Source organism: Ostrea edulis, chromosome 3 (genome assembly GCF_947568905.1).
Source record: "Ostrea edulis chromosome 3, xbOstEdul1.1, whole genome shotgun sequence".
NCBI lineage: Eukaryota > Metazoa > Mollusca > Bivalvia > Ostreida > Ostreidae > Ostrea > Ostrea edulis.
The window spans coordinates 64,432,986-64,454,553 of NC_079166.1; the positions used below are offsets into that span (position 1 = coordinate 64,432,986).

The following is a 21,568-nucleotide window of genomic DNA, read 5'->3' on the forward strand; positions in this document are numbered from 1 at the left end:
AACAATAACTCCTGAACAGATAAAAATGGAAAATGTAAAGCGAATAAACGCAGCAAGTTTGTGGGAATTTTGCAACGAAGGAAGTAATTAAAACTTCCGAGCTTTTTAGCACATGCACGCTAGATACTATATAACTGTCGGTATTGGTTCAATACTTATTTCATTGCTCCAAGTATATGGTATATTTGTTACTTGTTACTCCGTAGAAGATGCGCATCATTATTTTTTTTCTCTTATCCAAAATTCACAGAGGCTAGAAAAGATTCATTTGAACATTTGAACATTTGTTTTTAAATTCATACTTCGATAGCCATACACTTTTCTGGGGCGGTGACTCACTGACTGCTACAGAGAAAAAAATATCCCGACTATTTTGTATTCTACAAAAATATATTCAAAATCTGAACGATTCAACGGTGGGATTTTTACATCTGGGAAAAATTAACTGTAAGCTACAGCATTTCGTCTATATGGGATGTACGCCGCTGTGATGTTCCACTAAGAATCACGGGTCTTCCGGATATGACCTTAAAAACGGAGGCACCGTGTCGTGGCAGTTGGTACCTTAAAGAACCCGTTTTACAAAACAACTTACGGCAAAGTCGCAAGTCTTAAGTTGTATTACACTGTTATTACTGTGAGTGAATGAAGTAAAACTTTTTTAGGCTTAATTTTCAACATTGTAAAAAAGATATTTTGCATTTGGAGTGACTGAACTTACAATAAACTGGAAAATTCCAGTATGTAAAGTTGGCCGTAAGTCGTAAGTTCTTTTGTAAAACGCGCCCCTGGCAGAGCGCTAATCTTAGGTCTAAATCCTACAGCTGGTGACGTCTCAATATGAGTGGAAAATTCTCAACGGGACGAAAAGCAAAGAACTGATCGTTTCCACAGTTCTGCAGCTAAAATTCAATATGGTCCACTACTAGTAATAAACAGCATTCATGTTAATTTTGACTGTCGATGCAAACAGAGCACGTAAACGAACACTAAAAGGTATCGTAATGCCTCACTGAAGAAATTAGAATATCATTGTGGTATATTTTAAACATGCAGATTGCCAACCCCACAGAAAGGCCGAGGAAGAGTTGGTCCCATCCAGCGTCGCCTTCTCCGGTTGTCAATCAGTTGAGATGCATAAAAAGAAGTGACTGATAATATGTTATAAAGAAATTTAAAAAAACAACAACCCCAAAACAACAAAATGTCACGAAAAATTACGTATATATTATATTGAGAAACGTCACGTATGACTTTAACTGCTTTATCCAATCAAGGTAGACACAGGTAAATCTACCTGTCCCTTGGAGGGCCTCTTAATTCACTTGATGATTGTATACCGATGATCAAACCCGGGAAATACCGTTCGTATTCAATATAGGAACCCCCCTCTAGTATTAAGCAGTATTCGCGTGAATCAAATTTTTATATCTCCGTTGGACAAAAGAACAATGGCGGATTTGAAGCAAGTGGCTTGCTCGGCTATCGACAAGTATGCCGATGATCTACACACTCTCAGCAAAGAAATTTGGTCACATCCCGAGTTGAACTTTGAGGAATTCTACAGTCACGATTACTTGACAAAATTCCTGGAGGACTCCGGTTTTCCTGTGGACCGGAAATACAAGATTGACACGGCTTTCCGGGCTATTCTTGGGAACAAATCCCAGGGTCCGCACGTGGCTGTACTTTGTGAATATGACGCACTTCCAGGAATCGGTCATGCTTGTGGACATAATCTGATTGCTGAGGTTGGGGTGGCGGCAGGATTAGGAATCAAGGCGGCATTCGAATCTTTTGGAAAACCGCTGGGACAGGTATTATAGTTACTACTGTATAGAGAACTATAAAGAACTATAGGGGTTTTTTGTATACCATGGTGTCTATATCACTTATCTTATTTAATTGAAATATATATATATATATATATAGGTTATAAATTTGAAACTAAAACATGAATATTATAAACAAATAATACAAAAGTATTCATTTAAAACTAGTTTTATATTTGCCTCTAGAACATTGCAAAGTCAGACTAGTATGGCGTAGCCGTAGCGCACGAAATAAAATCCTATATGTAAACCTTTAATTTGCAATAAAATCCCATATGGTTCAATTTATAAAATTCTACACTTATCATTAAGTTCGATCGACTTACATACACATTATTGAAATGACCACTGTTCCAAGATCTGCTATACAGAAATACTGAAATCTAATTATACATAGTGTTTATGTTGCAAATTAGAACAAAATTTTAATGCACTACTTATTCCAAGGTCCTCTGAAAATATTGTGACCTTAACGTTGTATGTGTGTCACAAAAAACGTATATAGTGAGCCGCCACGACAAAATAGGCTTGTTGAGTTTTACGTCATAATTGAGAAAACGGCGTTAAAAGAAATGTAAAACATTACGTTGTTTTGTTGTTGTTTTCCGCGTTGATTATGTGCTATATCCAGCTGCGTTCTTTGTTTTATTTGGTAATATTAAAATTATTATATATTACCCTTTCAAAATTTTTAATCCAAAATTGCAAAAATAGCATAAAGTCATAAACTCTCATAAAAATCTATGCAAAGGTTTATATCGGTAAAAAAAAAAAAAAAATGACTGTAGTACTGCACAATGTAGCAAAGGTGCTTGTGGACAGGACTTCCGGTACCCCCCTTCTTGTATTTTTAAATGTCGATATGACATTTTTAAAAACGGTTTCTATGCGAGATTTGTGTATTCCATTGAAATATATAAACTCTGAAGTTACATATTTTATCAAAAATACGTCCGAAATACCCAAGGAATTGAACATTTAAAAATACAAGAAGGGGGGTACCGGAAGTCCTGTCCACAAGCACCTGTGCAATGTAGCCGAGATAAAATGTCGGCCTACTTATGCACGTTAGCATTCATGTTTCGTGGATTTTTAACAATTAGGACACATCCTATACACAGTTATTCTATTACTTAAATGCAAAATAAAAATATTTAAAAAGTATCTTGTTTGGTCGGATTTGTCGAAAACGAAAGTAGCAACTTAGCGGGTGTTGTTGAAACGCGGTACGGAACATGGAATGGAATGTCACAAGTTCAATTTTTGTTCTAACCAGCATGACATGATCTACAAATTTTTGTATATAGTTTATCAATAAGATCATTGTTTTTTATGCATGTGTTTCTGAACAAGCGGATAGAGCTGTAATATTTCATTAGTTATACAAGGATATCGAGAAAACTACATGCATTGCGATTATGTTAAACAAAAAATGAAATGAATTGATCCCCACATAGTTTAGCAATGGTAATGATTTTCATGCATATTTTGTGAATTTGGAAACATATTTCAGCTCCACTTTAGAACACGCGTTTTGATTTAAATCATGCCTGATTAATAAATATAAAAATCAATTGACCACTTTGAGAAAATTTAAGTATAACTCCCACGACCTGGCCCCAAGACCATAAGCTGTGAATAGACTTAAGTCTAAATTTCAAATCCAGCTAACTTTGGAAATAATTTTCATAAACAAATAAAATTTTCAGTATATGTTTGCATTTGATTTTATTTTATAAACCTGCAGTTTTTCAAACATCTGCGCTAGATAAATCTTCAGATATAAGTAATCAATATTTTTACTTAAGTCTATTCTCAGTTTATGGTCTTGGGGCCTGTTGCGGACATCGATCGTCATTTTACTGCGTTCCATCATTTTAATGTTGTCTATTGCGATATGATATTTCATGTATGCAAGTAACAAAAGAGTTCAGGGTTACATACATTGAAACTAGCAAATTAGCTAAAGTTTTATTGGGGGGGGGGGGGGGGGGGGGGGGGGTATGTAGAGCACTATATATATGCAGGGTATTATAAATCAACAGAGTAAAATATTAAGATGATTTAGAAATTTGCATTAAAAGCGGTCATTGGAAAAAAAAACCCTTGCACTGTATAAGAAGTTTAAGACTCAGGGAAAGTAATCTTTAAAAAGTGTGTTTTTAACAGAATTTTTTAAAAACGTTTTTGTCAGCGTATAGATATATAAATATCACCAGCTTTAAGGAATGGTAGATGAATTACATCCTGTCACCTTAATCAAAGTCCGAATAAAATATATTCCAGGCACACAGAATTTCTCATTGCCAACACTAAATCCGATTTTTGAAGAGAACCAAAAAAAAAATTTTAACAACATAAACTAATAATCAGCACTCACTAATGTACATTTGGTCGGAGTATATATGCCATAATCTCAATTACAATTTTGCTGTCTTTTTAATTGCTAATTAATCAATACTAGGATTTACGAAAACAAATACAAAGTTGTTGAAATTAAAAACAAAAAAATCACACTCATTTCCACATATCAATGCAGTTATTGGGCTGGGTTGTGAACTAAATCATGAGATTAAAACAACACGGTTTAGAGATGTTGGATTGTTTTTGTCGTAATGAAAGCGTCGTTACATAAATCATGAATGACAGTTGATCTCAGAAAATGAATTATACATATGAAAAACATATCAACTCTTTCGAAAAATTGACAATGAATCCGCTTTTGAAAAATTAACAAGAGGTACTGTGAGCAATGCTCACTAAGAATAACCCCGCTTACCCCAATCTCCCAAAGGGTGTTGTTAATAGGTATAAATTACCTCTTTCCTGAGTGAAAAAATATGGTATGCCTTTGTAGAAGGAAATGGAAGATATAGTCCGAACACAAATCCAATGAATTTTGACCTTGAAATCAAAAGTCAAGGTCATAAAGAGGTCATGAATGTACATGACACATAGTCTCATGGTGATACACCCATGTCTTATGGTATGACTATGTCAAAACCCTATAATCAACTTTGACCTTGAGGTCAAAGTCCAAGGTCATATAGAGGTCATGAAGGTACCTGACACATCGTCTCACGGTGATACACTCATGTGTCAAATATGGTATGCCTATGTCAAAGAACAAAGAAGTCATGGCCCTGACACGAATCCATTGTAAAAACCTTTAATTTTGACCTTGAGGTCAAGGTCATATGGAGGTCATGAAGGTACCCGACATATCGTCTCATGGTGATACACTCATGTGTCAAATATGGTATGCCTATGTCAAAGAACAAAGAAGTTATGGCCCGGACACGAATCCATTGTAAAAAAAAAAAAAACCCTTTAATTTTGACCTTGAGGTCAAGGGTCGAGGTCATATAGAGGTCAAGATGATACTCGACACATCGTCTCATGGTGATCCACCTGTGTGCCAAATATGGTATGCCTATGTCAAAGAACAAAGAAGTTATGGCCCGGACACGAATCTGCACAGACAGACGGACGGACAGACAGACAGAGTGATTCCTATATATCCCCCAGAACTTCGTTCGGGGGGTATAATTACAAACTTTCATACCTATACTTGTGTGTTTTGTTTTAGAGGGTGTAAATGCTCTTAGCACAAACATTAATCGTTCTTTCGCACAAATATTGACGTCGTTGAAAGAGGAAAACCATGCTACAGACAACAGGATGATCCCTGGAAAGGGATTTTCTGCCTCCATGTTTTATTGACTCAATTACAGGAAAAGTGGTAATTTTCACTGCAGTGGGAGGGAGAGAAGGGAGCGCAATACTTTTGACCTAAACATTTGAACCAATTTTGTATTTGAAATTGAAAAAATAAAAGAATTGAACACCCCCCCCCCCTCCTTCAACAGCGATAGAAGAATAAGACAGGGATGTTTTTAGTTTCTGTTTGAATCGTTATATTTCAATCTGTATTATGTACATTCAATACATTATCACGAGGGTGACATTAAGAGTTTAAATCTGGTTTACCTAGTACTAAATTGAGCGAGTTATAAATCCCTGAATTCAACGGATCAACAAGTAGAGATGTTAGTTCAATAAACAAGCACTGTACATGAAATTAACTTCATTTATATTTAAATCGACTAAAGGACACATCACATGCATGTGTTTCCAAAGTATGCTTTAAATGCATTTTGTCTTATGCTTATAGTAATTAATTCTGATATACAGATAGTTCATTCGTCGAAATATTGCGATAATTAGCCACAATACGGTTTTAAATCTAAGTGCCGATTTCAAACTCGAAAACTACACAAAATATTTCATTTAAAACACATTTAAAGTAGTTTTAGACACGAGAAGAATTAATTTTGCTGAAAAATTAAAACGTTTAGAAACTCGTTTAACAACTATATATAATTAGAAAGTTTAATGCAAAAATTCCGATTTTTCAATGGCCTAAATTGATTCAAATTGATCAGGTTTTAAAAAAATCTTTTCATAGATATTACATGTCTTTCCAATCATAACTTGGTTTAATCTTTTCTTTCCTTTCTTATTTCGTTCTTTCTTGCGGCGGGGGGGGGGGGGGGGGGGGTGTTACAGCGAATGAAGACTAGATATATATACATGATTGCAGAATAAGACACTAGAAAATATTCAAAATATATCATATCAACTATTTTTCCTCAATAATTTCAACCTGAAAGATGAAAGAAGATACATGTAGTATAGAGGGCAATGATATCCATGAGTCAGCTGCGTTTGTTTATATGTATGCATCCCTGTAAAAACACAGGGCCTTAAATCAAGGCTGGTTATGATTCTGAAATATATTTCATTACTATAACCATTCAATGTAGCAAGACCCAAGCGTAGTTATGATAGTAAAATAATCGTTCTATCTAATTTTTCTCAATACATATTGATTTTTGTTTTCGTTCCGTTCTGTTTTCCATTCCGCGTTTTAGCAACACCCTTACCGATGCAAACAATCGGTGGGAATAAGAATTAGTAAAAAAAAAAAATTCACTTGTATTTGATTCATTCATTCATTCATTCATTCTTTATTTCCTCCATGTGGAGATATTGCAATATTAAGTTAATATACAATTACATATACATGAATATTACATTTTGAACAGACATATATATATATACAAACAAAAAGAATATAGAAGAATAAACATATATACACTACCCTTAAAGTATGTGATGGATAGGGGGCAGATAACGGTATGGTGTCTGACAGCTAGGGAGGCGATACCTGTAACTGAGCCAGAGCTCTCTGGTAATGCGCAGCTGCGCTTCGAACAAAATTGAAGTTCAGTAAGCGGAAGGTTTGATTATTGGTTTCGTGTATTGTATACCGCCCCAGAAGAACAAGAAACATTTCATTTTCTGTCAATCCGCATAACTCTGCACATAGGCGTATGTCAAAACAGTTTGTGATCACGTTCCACCAATTGTTCCTAATAATTGCAGTTGCAGGACATGCGCAAGAGGAATGTTGAAACACATTAGAGAAAGACCTTCCACAAAGAGAGCAATTTTGGAATTGGTCCATTGAGCACGAATTGGTGCACAGTTTGCATATGAATTTGCAGAGTTCAATTTCCTTGTAGTTTTTTGCTAAAAACCAGATAGACGACGGTTTTGAGTCCGAGAAAATTTGTATAAAGGAAAGAAATTCACGGTCGTGCAACATTCGTATTTGACGCTGAGATAGATGCGAGGTCATGACTCTACCACGTACCATATTCTTCCAGTTCAGCTTCGAAGGGAAGGATCCATCCTCCAGAAATTTCCATAAATGGGAAACAAGATCGTATGATTGAAGAGTCTTCACAATATCGGGAATAAAACCAGAATGAACATCGGAGAGACTGTACAGATAGGAAAATAGTCTTGCGAGAAATATTGACTTCGTTAATGTTTTTGGATTCAGACGACATAATCTTCCAAAGAATAAAAGTTTCCGCACGTCAATTTCAGCACATATGGGTACAACATTGAAAAGTGATTCGCACATATCTGACCTGCATAACTTTGGTAAATGAAGGGAGTTTTTGCAAATAAAGTGTTGGAATGTGTTAAGTCGAACTTTATCAACAGATGACATGTTGCTCCAGAGTTCACATCCATAAAGCACTGATGGTAGTACGATCGATTTGTACAAATGAGACATTGTCATTGGGCTAAGAAACTGTGTACCAAGATCGGATAGTGCGAAGTAAGATTTACGCCCTTTGTTGCAAGATTCCTGTATTCTGTCCGAGAGTTTGCTTTTGTGGTTAATAACAATTCCTAGATGGTTATAGGACTGTTCGCATGTCACTTTGGAAGGACCTAAGTGCCACGATAATTTGCCTAACTTTGTTCCTTTAGCTCGAAATTGCAAGACGCAGGATTTGGACGCATTGAATGTAAATCGCCATTTACTGGAGTAGTTGTAAGCGATATCCAACATTGTTTGGAGCGATAGTGGTGATATGCCAATTAATGACAAGTCGTCAGCTAAAGAGGGGCAGCTGCTAGGGATATCTAGTACGCCAGTATTTAGACTACCCGACTGTAATTCATGAATAAGATCATTAATAAAAACAAGGTACAAAAAGGTAGAAAGCACACCGCCCTGTCTAACACCTTGGTTAACAGGAAACCAATCTGATTGGGTTTGGTTTACAATAATTGAACTCACTGTATTTTGGTGACATTGGTTAATAAGTGACCATAATTTACCCCTGATGCCAAGTTCGTATATCTTAAACATAAGACCAGGCCTCCATACCGTGTCAAACGCTTTGCTAATATCAAGAAAACCCACGTAAACATTACTACCTTGTTCCAAATTATGAAAAATTGTTTCATGTAAATTGAACGATGCAGTCAGACAACCTAATTCTTTCTGGAACCCTTGCTGTTGAGTGTTGGGAAAATCTTTCTTGTGTAAAACATACTTAGTAATACGATTGTAGATAACTTTTTCAAAAAGCTTAAAAAAGCAAGGCAATAAGGCTACAGGTCTGTAACTGTTACAGGAATCTTTAGGTTTATTGCCACCCTTATATAACGGAACTATCAGACCGCGTTTCCAGTAGACGGGGACATGACCACAATTTACAATTGCGTTAAATAACTTTAGAAGACAGGAGATAAGTAGTTTACCACCATGTATTATGTGTTCATTTGTCAACAAGTCATCTCCAGGTGCTTTTCGTAGTTTTAAGGTGTCGATAGCGGTGATTGTTTCTTTTAATGTGATCTTGCCTCCTGGTATATAACCGAAGTCTAGCTCACTTTCGTTTTTTAAATGTTGGAACTTCTCCTCGATTTTCATTTGAAATTCGTTGTCAAAATTATCTTCATCCAGTGGAGTGTAAAGTTTCTTGTAAAATGTAGCAAATGTTTCCGCTACACCATGTGGATCCGTGTGAATCACTCCATCTTCATCGCAGATCTCAGGATATACTCGTGATGATCTAGGCCTCCTGCGTTTAGTCAACTTCCAGAACAGCCGAACATCAACTTCAACAGCTTGATCGATATCACTATATACCTTGCGCATATAATTCTCGTGTTCTGTGTCAAGAGCATTACGAAATTGACGCTTTGCTCGCTTATATTCACGATAGGAAGAGAACTGCATACCTCGAGGTCTTCCCTCAGAAATCCAGATTCTTCGCTTGGTTCGCTCTATCGTGTGCAGATGTTTGACAGATTTTGTCCAATCTGGGCGTGTATAGGGATTATACGACGAGAATGGAATAGACGATTCAGCACAAGATAACAGTATTAACGAGAGTTCATTAGCGAAATCATCAATGTCTTTGTCGTCTTTGAGTATAGTATTAAATAAGTGTCGCAAGTTGTCCTGAACAAGATTTCTATATTCTACAACAGATTCAGGGGTAGCCTTATGCCATGCGGGTAATTTTGATTGAGAATTTCTTAAAGAGTGTCTTCGAATTTCGAAATTAAAAGTCGCTTTGACTGGTAAATGGTCTGATGTAATGGAAATAGACCCTTCTTCAAGAATTCTGTAACTTTTTATCCATTTAAGAACATGCTTTTCAAACAAAATGTAATCGAGAGTAGTTCTCTTTTGGATGAAGGAAAAATGTTCACCCTCAATAACAAAGTCTCTGTTTTGGATACATAAATTACATCTTGAGACAAAGTCTGATAATAAAAGAGCTTTGATAGGGTTTGTGTTACATGTATCAATCAAGCTGCCGTTGAGATCACCTGCAATGATAACTTTACCATAGTTGGAATAGTAGCTGTACAGATTTTCAAGAATATCAAGCTCTTGTTTATATGTATCAATATTGTTCTCAGATGGCAAATAAACACCAAGAATGTAATAATGGTTGCCATTATGATCATCAAGTTGCATACCTACAATTCGGTTTGTGTTATAACAACTAATTTCTTTAACAGAAAACATCAGCGATTTCTTGTACATAATAGCAACACCGCATTTTCCAGTAAACCCTGAGTTACAATACAATGTGCTATCATCATCAATTTTGACAAAGCAGGCATAATTTCTATGAATACTGTCAAGGTAATTTTTCGTGCTTTCTTTTAACTTATGTTCTGTTACTACCATAATGTCACAATTTTCTTTGTCTAAAACGGTTGACAAGCACATTGTAGATGAGATAATACCACGTACATTCCATGTCATCAGAACAACCATAATATATAATAGAATATTGCCCCAACATTAATTAGAGTACATAAGATATGAAAATAGTACTCACCGACTGTTATTAATTTGTTGTTATGAATATGACTTTATTGTAGAAGTGAATATTTTCTATACTTATAGTGATTTCGTTATAAAAATATTACACACGTAACGTTACATAAACGTAATGCAATATTTTCAGGAGGAAGGTGTCAACTTTGCAATGTCATAACTCAATAAATATAAGGAGTTTCAGTGAAATATTTCATATTTTTATTTATTGATATAAAACCTATCTAAATATGTTAAAATTCTCATTTTGTTGAAAAAACCTCAATAAGCCTGGTTTTGTGGTGGCTCATCATGAACATGTAAAGAAATAAAGATAATTCATACAGAAGCGTAAGCTTTGGGGGGTCGATCGGCTAAGGGCTAACAAAGAATAATTTGGTTTAGACTTGTTCTTGGAAATTGAGTTTACAGGTCTAACATGCATGCATAGATTTCTGTACACATAATCAACTAACTTTTCTTTTACATATCGCGATTTATCAACACCCACTAGATCCCGTGGGGATCCGGTTTAGAATAGGTCCTCAGTACCCCTTGCTTGTGACGTAAGAGGCGACTTAATTGGGTGGTCCTTCGGATGAGCCCGCAAAATCCGAGGTCCCATGTCACAGCAGGTGTGGCACGATAAAGATCCCTCCCTGCTCAAATGCCGTAAGCACCGAGCATAGGCCTAAATTTTGCAGCCCTTCACCGGCAATGATGACGTCTCCATATGAGTGAAAAATTCTCGAGAGGGACGTTAAACAAGATACAATCAATCAATCAACCCACTAGAATCCGACTCTACACAGTGATGGTCAAAGAAAATTAAACGATGAAAATGCAGATAAGCCAACATACCACACGGGAAGTTATTATTGTGGGTTTATCGTTCAGTTCCTTTATCTGTTCCACGTTTTAGCAACACCCTTTCGAAAAGTCCGGTGTTATTCCAATAATAGGTTTCAGGATCATTTCGCCCATTGATTCTATTATCCAGACACAATAATCTATACTGCGACTTGCTGAGCTTATCCAGTCCTCTCTCCTATAAAAAAAAGTTTTAACACTCCAATATGGAAAGAAAAGTAAAAGATGAAATTCTATATATTTTGACGGACTTTAAACACGCATTTTTTCCCGAAAAAAGTTTGATAAGTTTAATATATTTATTGCAAACTTCACTCACCATACATCGTGCTGGTTTCTTCTCGTAAACTGACGAAAAGATAAAAAGGGGTTTTGTCGTGATAAAACCATTCAGCTGGTGATTACAGAGATCAACAACAGAGATAAAAAAAAAAAAAAAAAAAAAAAGAAGACTATGCCACGTTAAAAAAAAAAAAAAAAAAAAAAGCAAGAAAAAGAAGAAGCGATATCAAGCTGTCGGTATGCTGCAAGCAGGCGTTAGTCAGCGGGAGGTAGCTAAATGTTTTCGTGTTCATCCTTGTCCCTGTATTTCAGGCAGGATCAATGATTGATTGCCAAAGGACCATTTGGAGTGTCTGTCACTCAATGACATGTCGGCTTCGCGCCGTTATCAATGGTGATGGTGGGCATACCCGTTGTTAAGACCAAACTACATTTTTGCAGGACCCCTCTTGACTTCCATGTACAATGTAGCCTCTCAGGGAATAACAATGACGTTTAAAATCAATATATTAATTAAACTTTTATCACAAAAGATGATACTAGTACACCCGATATCTATTTATTGAATTAATTAATCAATAACACAGTTCAAATGCGTTTTTAAAGTCCGTCATTATGTACATGTACACGCTTCTCAGTTATTAATGATGGTTTCAGCTGTCTGTGATCGGCACTCCTGCAGAAGAAGGTGGCGGCGGTAAAATCGTGTTGTTGGACAAAGGGGTGTTTGATGGGGTTGACGTAGCGATGATGTCACATCCAGCAAAATCGGACTCATCTACTGCAAACTTCTACGTACTACAGAGGCAGGTTTCATAACTTTTCTTTGTCCTCTAAAGAGAATAGGTCACTGGTGCCACTATTTTATACAGAAAAATGCACCTTCTGTAACCTTAACCCAGTTGCACTATTAGCAAATTATCTTCCAGTCAGTGTTATATAAATTTAACATTTAATAGTAACATTAACTCCACAATTTTCATTTGTGCCAAACAAAATCTTAAAGAGACACGAAATCACTACGACGCACAAGAGACCAATGGGCCACATCGCTCACCTGGATCACTTTGACCCTGTTGTTGTTCAGCTTTGTGGTTTTAAAGCATTTTTCCTCAATTTTTATTCCCATAATAATGTTTACCCCCCCCCCCCCAATTGTGGCCCAAAGGGTCACGATATTACCGAACTTGAGTTCACACAGCATGGGGATGAATATGACTAACTTGACCCTGCTCTTCTGGAGAGGGTCAAGGTCATAGATCATAGTATGAGATGAAAGGTCTTGCCACAAGAAATCTATATACAAAATACGAATCGAAAACTCTACCTTAGATAGTTCAAAAGTTATCAGTAAAGTTCAAGTTTTGAAATTAGGGTCGCTATTAGTGGTGGTGCGGGGACCAGGCTAGGCTTTCATTACACCAGGATTGATTTCAATACTCGAGACCTTCTTTATATGGCATATCAAACGTTGCAATATTTGATGTTTTTCATTTGTATTGTATAATTTTCCATTTGTATCCTATATTTTCCATTATACAATATAATTGGAAATTATACACTACAAATGAAAAATATAGAATACAAATGAAAAACTATACATACAAATGGAAAATATAGAATACAAATGGGAAAATTATACAATATAAATGGAAAAAATCAAATATTGCAACGTTTGACTTACCATATCTTTAACATCTAGAGAAGTTATACATTTTTAATCTGATATTAAGTATTCGTGTTTATGATCAATGAAAAACGAATATATGTAAATGTAAATACCTGACATTATTAATAGATACAAAAATCAATGGGTTTCGATTTGACCGACTACCTACCCTGGCTACGTCAACAAACAAAATCATTCGAAGCTGTGAGTTTTCGAGTCGCATGGGGTTTTAATCAATGTCAGAAGGTATGTTTGGACACAAGTATAGTGGGAATATACATGTATGTTAGAATTTTTTGTTTGATAAATTTTTGAGACGGCGATACAAGAAAACAACGATATAAAGCCTTAACCATGCGCATTTTTTCTGCACTGTCAGATAACATCTTTAAAAAGGTTGCAACACATACAATTTGTTTAGTTATTGATTGAATTAAAGCACATAAAATGGAAATTAATACAGTTTTTCTAGTCTGAACTCATAAGGCAAAGGCAAATGAGGGTGGGACTACCTTGTCAGTACATCCCCCGATATTTCAGGCAATAAAAAGAACAATCAAAAGGGGAAAACGCACCAAGAAAACACAGCCCAGACCACTTTCAGTCGAATGACTAGATAGTTTACAGATTTGATTTAAAACTTTCGTGTCAGATTTTTCTGCCTCTGCCGTGATGAAGTGCTCTACATGGGTGTAATTCCTTAGTTGAAAGCAATCTTTTTATATATGCACATTTCATCTCTTATAGAGCAACAGTTACCTACAAAGGCAGGGCGTCACATGCGGCCGCGTTTCCATGGGAAGGCGTCAACGCTTTGGACGCAGCTGTGAACGCATATCAGTCCGTGTCTAATCTCCGGCAGCAGATGAAACCAACATGGCGTGTTCATGGTAAGCAGATACTACTGAAAAAGTAAAGCATTTTGGTTCATATATATGAATGCGTGGTCTTGTTCATGAATATTTCACATTTTAAACGCAGTTCAAATTGAGTTTTCAGATAATTGTTGTTGAACAAACTGTTATCTGTGAATAGAATTGTGATTCTGAATTCAGGATTTATAAGACGCTGATCAAATGTCTCTTGAATGAAAACCATGAGATGATATGAGCAATAAAGCTGAAGTGCTAGAAATGTAAGATTTAAAATCCTGCCAAATTTACCAAAAACTGCAATTTTACTGTTAAGTCATTAGGGGAAAAAATCGAAATCCCTCTGGGATTTGTATGGAAGCCGATAGGTGCCAGAATATAGAATTAATATTTATTTAACTCGCCGCCACTTAATTTAAATGGCAGTCGCCACTTATAAGTTAAATGGCGGCCGCCAGTTACATGAATATTAGTTCTATACCCTGGCACCTATCGGCTTCCACAGAAGAGAGGCGATGAAAATCCAAAGGACAAAGAAAGACTTCAGCGTTTGAAAAACTGAGATCATGTGTTACTGTATTCATGTAATAATAACAACTCGTCATAATGACTGACATTGTTTCGAATCATAAATGGAGAAATATAATTATATATTTTAATAATTTACCATACTTCGATGAAAAATACTGTAAAAATGATTATTTAAGCTAGGGGTTAAGTATGTGTTCTTCAACGTCCAACATTATGCTTGGGGGAAAATACGCGGTAACTGAATACAACATATCATATCAAATATTTATAACTACACGCGATGGGGAAATACGTGACCACGTAATTAGTGTCAATTTCCCCCACGCGTAAATAACCACTTTTACAGTACGCGAGTACATAGAGAGGGTATTATATACTATTTCAACTCGTTGGATATAATATGGACACTTTGCCAAGCAAATATATATCGCATCCCAACGACTTGCATAAAGTAAACATGAAATCACACTATCGTATATATTCTATTTACCTTACACTAACTGATGTGAATTATTTCTCTGAGATTTTGCTTTATGCAAGATAACGTTGTGTTTTGACTTGTGTGAACCAAAATGAAGTCCTTTATTCAATGGTTGTTTGATAAAGCTACATGTTAGCGATATGCATCATACGTATGAGGTAAACATTTTTTTTTAATAAAATGCTTTATCATTTTTTATTTATGCACATACAATTCTCGAGATAAATTATCTTTAACATAAGAAAGTGTATGATTGGCTATTGTTTCAAGTATTTCTCTACATGTATATGGTGCACTATGATAATATACTAGTTTTTTTTTTAATTAAAAAAAAAAATCAGTGTAAACATTTCACATCTAATGCCTATACTCTGACTCCAGCTAGAGTCCGAATGATTTTTATTTTTTGACCTCATCTTTTATGTACTAGTAATTTTACAGGGGCATAGACACGATTTGAGCTGAAAATTTTAAAATTTTATTTTTCCATTTTTATTGTTTACAATAAACATGGCATGAGTCTTGTTTACATAACAAGAAATTGTGAGCGGTGTATATCTTTCATGTACCTCGACAACTGACATTCAAATTTTAGCTGACCATTAACAATCCCTTAGTAACATTAAAAACAAAAATATAAAATTTGAAAATTTTCAGCACAAATCGTGTCCATGTCCCTGGATAACCCAGAAAATGTTTATATAGGCGGCAGACAGACGTGGATCGAAATTGCATTGGAAAAGAGTCAAACTAAATTTGAAGGTATTTTCATGCATTTGTATCAAAGTAGATAGCTCCTCAACATGAAATCAGTTCATTATTAATATTTTAGGAATAATATCGAAAGGAGGTACCAAGCCAAATATAATACCAGAGGAAACAAAATTGAAATATTATTTTCGAGCGCCATCTCAGAAGGAGGTTGACATCTTGACGGAGAAGACCACGAAGTGTTTCCAGAGTGCTGCCATGGCAACTGGATGCACAGTATGCAACTTAGGTCATAAGCGACGTTTCTGCTATTTTCCCCTAAATAATTAAGTTTACTTAAAATATTTTATAGTTATCAATAAGTATTCTCTTTGAGTCTGATATATTGTTATGCATGATAAGGGTAATTTTATTTCATGTCTAAGGAGAGGCAGAGATTGACCAATCAGAATCTAACAATAAAATTTCGGCCACGCAGTGCGTCACTCTGCCTCCTCTCCCACCTACAGCCTTGGACGACGGACGTTTTTCTCAAGTCTGTGAGTTAATTGTTTGCAAGTACATGTATTCGGTGAGTAAATTATATTATCATGTCTTCAACGGGTAAAACTTCAGTTGTCATTCTGGATCACTCAGTTGTGCGTCGTTTTCACGAATTTTTGAAACATGGTGGTGATATTAGATATTCTGCAAATCTTGGTCTTGAAAGAACGCATTCCGTTTTGTACAGGGGTGTAGGTGGAAGTATCGTGTGTTGCCACCTTTGTGACGTTCAATAATTCGTTTTAAATTATCAAAAGTATTATTAACAATGTCATATAATTTTACCAGACATAAAATATAAATATGAGAAATAAACCAATTTTGTAAATGGAGATAATCAAAATTTCCAGTAATTAGAACTTAGACTTTACCGAGAAATCATGAAAATGGGTCCGAAAACGCCACTGACTTGACCGAAGTAGGGAAAGTTCAGACCCACTAAGAAACAGACACATTTTCATGATTTTCTTTAATAATAATGGTTAGACATTTATACCATAACATACAAGAGGCCCATGGGCCACATCCCTCACCAGAGTCACCTTGGCCCATATTTAAAGATTTTCTCCGACACATTCACATGTAAAACTTTGATCCTTATTGTGGCCCCGACCTACCCCCTGGGACCATGATTTTACAAACTTGAATCTGCACTATGTCAGGATCTTCTCATGTAATGGTAAACTTTTCTGGCCAAGTGGTTCTTGAGAAGATTTTTAAAGATTTTCCCTACAAATTTGTATGTAAAGCTTTGCCGGATCCCCTACTGTGGACCCACCCTACCCCCGGGGCCGTGATGTTAACAAATTTGAATCTGCACTGGTCCCGTGGTTCTTGAGAAGAAGATTTTTAAAGATTTTCTCCATATATTTGTATGTAAAAAATTTATCCCCTATTGTGGCCCCACCCTACCCCGGGGGCAAATGGTGCTAACAAACTTGAATCTGGACTACATCAGGAAGGTTTCATGTAAATATGAACTTTTCTGGCCCGGTGGTTCTTTAGAAGAAGATTTTTAAAGATTTTCCCTATATATTTCTATGTAAAACTTTGATCCCCCTTTTTTGGTCTCATCCTACCCCCGGGGGTCATGATATCAACAAACTTGAATTTACTTTATACCAGGAAGCTTTCAGATAAATCTCTATTCTTATGGCCTGGTGGTTCTTAAGAAGAATATTTTTAAATGACCCCATCCTATTTTTGCATTTTTGTGATTATCTCCCCTTTGAAGGGGATGGTCCTTCATTTGAGCAAACTTGAAAGCCCTTCATCCAAGGATGTTTTGTGCCAAGTTTGGTTGTAATTGGCCCAGTCGTTCTGTAGAAGACGTCGAAATTATGAAAAGTCTATAGACAGATGGACAGACGACGGATAACGGGTGATCAGAATAGCTCACTTGAGTTTTCAGCTCAGGTGAGCTAAAAACGGAAGCCTATAAAAGACTAGAAACAAGACACTTTTTAAAAATTTCACGTGTTTCAGATTGAGATCAAGATTGACGAACGGACTTGTCTCAACATTATCAACAACAAATCTCTCGTGAAGTCGTTCGAGGAAAATATAAAATCACTGGGACTCTCTCAGCAAATTGAGGAATTAGAATTTCCAATATGTGCATCCACAGACATGGGGAATGTTTCGTACGCTGTTCCAAGTATACATCCAATGTTCTACGTCGGAAGTGACGCAACGAACCACACACGGGAATTCACGGCAGCCGCGGGTAATCCCCTGTTTATATTATGACTAAAATTTTGATGTACATTTTAGAAATAAATTTCGTTTTTGAAAATACATGAGAGTATGAAGTGTGACTCTTCATGCCGGCACTTGTCATTAAGAGCGATATCGTGAAGCATCTCATACCTTTAAGTTCATGATTATTTTCAAGTTCATGGAATTTATTTTTCATATTTACGTGCTATATTTATCAAGATTCGTTCTCGCATTGTTCACAACTGATGTGTATTCATGAGGAAATGGCAATCGTTACATTTGTAGAGATATAAAAAACAAAAACATTGGAAATGTCAATATATTTGTATATGTGCAATATTTGAAGAATGTATTTGTTTTAATACACTAAATTACAAATAAAATGTGAGGGAGCTTTTTCAAAAAGTTTTACAAAATTACGCCAATTGATCACCGATATTCAATATGGATGTTCTTTTACATCAACCATTTGAAAAAGGGTTACTCTCCAGGACTCAAAAGTATACATTATACTCAAAGTTAAAGCCCGCTAACACTGATGACACAGTTTCCCTGTGTAGAGGATGTACAAAACAACCAACCTGGAGACGCGCCAACGAATATAAAATACATGTAACAGCTGGACAAAACGTATTAATTAAATACTCAGTCAACACCCCTCATATCACAGTCAAAATAATAGTGACACTCGTATAATTTTTACAAACTTGAATCTGCACTATGTCAGGAGGCTTTTATGTAAATGTAAACTTTTCTGGCCCAGTGATTCTTCATCAGAAGATCCCAGTATATTTGTATGTAAAACTTCGATCCCCTATTGTGGTCCCATCCTACCCCGATATTGGATGGAAAGTGGAGGAGAAGTACAATGATATTTTGAAACAGTTTCCAAAATTTTAGTAGAAAGTTTTCTGGGAAAAAAAATTAAAACCCAGCTGCTAGGCCTAGACTCGAACACACGAACTGCAGAGTAGCCGTCAACACGTTCATCTACTGAGCGACCTAGCTAGATGATTAAATTTAAGAGAAATTTCCAGATATTATTAACGTTTATATTTTCATTCAAGTTTCAAAATGAAATCAACCATTATGACGATGTATTATATCCCCCCCCCCCTTTTCATGCTGTATTTTACTTACAGGTGACCCGGTGGCCCAGCCCTACACCCTGGAACAAGGAAAGGCTCTGGCTATGACCGCTATTGATGTCTTCACTAACCCAGATTTACTTCAGCAAATCAAGGAAGATTTTACAAAAGACATGGCGATCTATAAATGATACCAGTGAAATATACTAATAAAAACAACACAGTACCATTAAACATGGCGATCTATAAATGATACCAGTGAAATATACTAATAAAAACAACACAGTACCATTAAACATGGCGATCTATAAATGAACCAGTGAAATATACTAATAAAAACAACACAGTACCATTAAACATGGCGATCTATAAATGATACCAGTGAAATATACTAATAAAAACAACACAGTACCATTAAACATGGCGATCTATAAATGATACCAGTGAAATATACTAATAAAAACAACACAGTACCATTAAACATGGCGATCTATAAATGAACCAGTGAAATATACTAATAAAAACAACACAGTACCATTAAACATGGCGATCTATAAATGATACCAGTGAAATATACTAACAAAAACTACACAGTACCATTAGACATGCGATCTACAAATTATACCAGTAACATAAGAGACCTAACTTCAATAAGACAGATAAAAAAAAAGTTAGGATTATATTTTGGGCTTCCCTAGCTGATTTCAAAGATATATTCAGTGACGGATCTAGAGGGGGTTAAGTGGATTGCACCCCCCCCCCCTCCTCCTCCCCCCCCCCCCTGTTTTTGGTTGAATTAATATTATTAACAAAATTGTCATATTTGGGTCTTCGTCCTCCCCTTCCTTTTTGGAGCAAAAACATTGCACACCCCTTTGAAAATTGTCTGGGTCCGACCCTGCATGCGCAAAATTTCTGAAAAGTGTAATGTACTACATACAAACCCTAAACGACTGCAAAACTTTGGAGCAAATCTTTTCTATGAAAAACTTATAAAGATGGAGAAAATTTAGACATATACATCAACAAGTATTAAAATTAATAAAACAAAATTTAAAGATATTGTAATCCATTATGTTAGTTTTATGGATTGTGAAATTTAAGGTTAAATTCAGAACTTTTTATCCTACACTAAAGAAGTTTTACCACCCTTTTCCTAAAAAAAATCGACAAGTAACGATAAAAAGATAAGTAAACTTAAGACTGTGACAGCCACTTTTGACAGATAACCAGTGGAGGGTCATGAGATATCAACCAATGGCCGAACACGTGGTTAGTTAGCCCTAGGGCTGAACGTAACATGAATTTGACCAGTGCATGGTTAGTTACCCAGTGTATAGTAAATTTAACCAGTGGTTAGCCTAACAAGTGGTCAAAAACCAAGGTTTTGAGTGGCCGGGTGTCACTTGAGAAAAAAGTACGAGACCAAGCTGGATTTGTCCGTGTTTGAGCCTGACCACATCGACGTCAAACGACGTTGGAACGTGGTTTCAGTCTCTACTGACCACTCACGTGACGAGGACGGGATCAAAGTGTCCCAGTCTTTTAGACGCGAGTTCACTGTACCACAAGGCGTTAACTACAAGAAAATCAAGTGCGTCAGAGATCCAAAGGGACATGTTGCCATCGTGGCACCCAGGACCGAAAAGAAGTAAGAAATGCACCAGTCGGTATATAATGAAGATTTGGAACAGTTCATAAAACAAGTAGTATAATTTTTGCAATTAATGCTTTCATCATATGTGAGTAATGCGGACAATGACCCATTGTTTTTGTAAGTTCTTCTTTTCATGATACTATTGGTATAATATGTGTAATTACTAATTGTATGAATTTCTTACACCGTTTATAATCATTTGCTTTGGTTTACGTTTACAATAAATTTGTGAAAACATAAAATATTGTTAATTGTGATTATAAAACCACTCCTCTGGTACAGAATCTGATATTCACACGACTAGTATATCTTTGTAAGAATTGGCCGTTTATTTTCAGCTTTGTAATTATTATCCATGTTCAATTTTGTTATAATGCTATAAGATGTATGTCTTTCGCAATAAAGTTATTATTATTATTATATTTCATATCTCGAGATTTATGTACTGATGAAATGGGATTAATGCAACTTCACAGCAACGTATCGGCTGCGGAAGCTTTTGCGCTGCATTGTGCACACTCCCTTTTCCCTATATTTCCCTCAAACAAACTCGAGGACAAAGGGAATGTATATAAATTTGTGGAATGGTTTGTGGAGCTTATA

At 35.8% G+C, this 21,568-nt stretch overlaps 1 protein-coding gene across 1 annotated transcript; it reads left to right on the plus strand.

The window, feature by feature from the left end:
* Positions 1 to 1,293: 1,293 nt before the first annotated feature.
* Positions 1,294 to 19,604, plus strand: LOC125675884 (peptidase M20 domain-containing protein 2-like). Its single transcript, XM_048913722.2, has 6 exons — positions 1,294 to 1,817; positions 12,352 to 12,500; positions 14,111 to 14,253; positions 16,080 to 16,234; positions 17,987 to 18,227; positions 19,363 to 19,604. The coding sequence occupies exons 1-6, from the start codon at positions 1,452 to 1,454 to the stop codon at positions 19,497 to 19,499; spliced, it is 1,191 nt and encodes a 396-aa protein (XP_048769679.2). The 5' UTR covers positions 1,294 to 1,451; the 3' UTR covers positions 19,500 to 19,604.
* Positions 19,605 to 21,568: the final 1,964 nt, after the last annotated feature.

What these genes read in the sequence shown, in the direction of transcription:
- LOC125675884 (XM_048913722.2), top strand. Translation starts at nt 1,452, where the DNA reads ATGGCGGATTTGAAGCAAGTGGCTTGCTCGGCTATCGACAAGTATGCC. An exon ending in AACTTCTACGTACTACAGAG is followed by an intron (nt 12,501 to 14,110) that starts GCAGGTTTCATA and finishes CATCTCTTATAG; the next exon opens with AGCAACAGTTACCTACAAAG. An exon ending in ACCAACATGGCGTGTTCATG is followed by an intron (nt 14,254 to 16,079) that starts GTAAGCAGATAC and finishes TTAATATTTTAG; the next exon opens with GAATAATATCGAAAGGAGGT.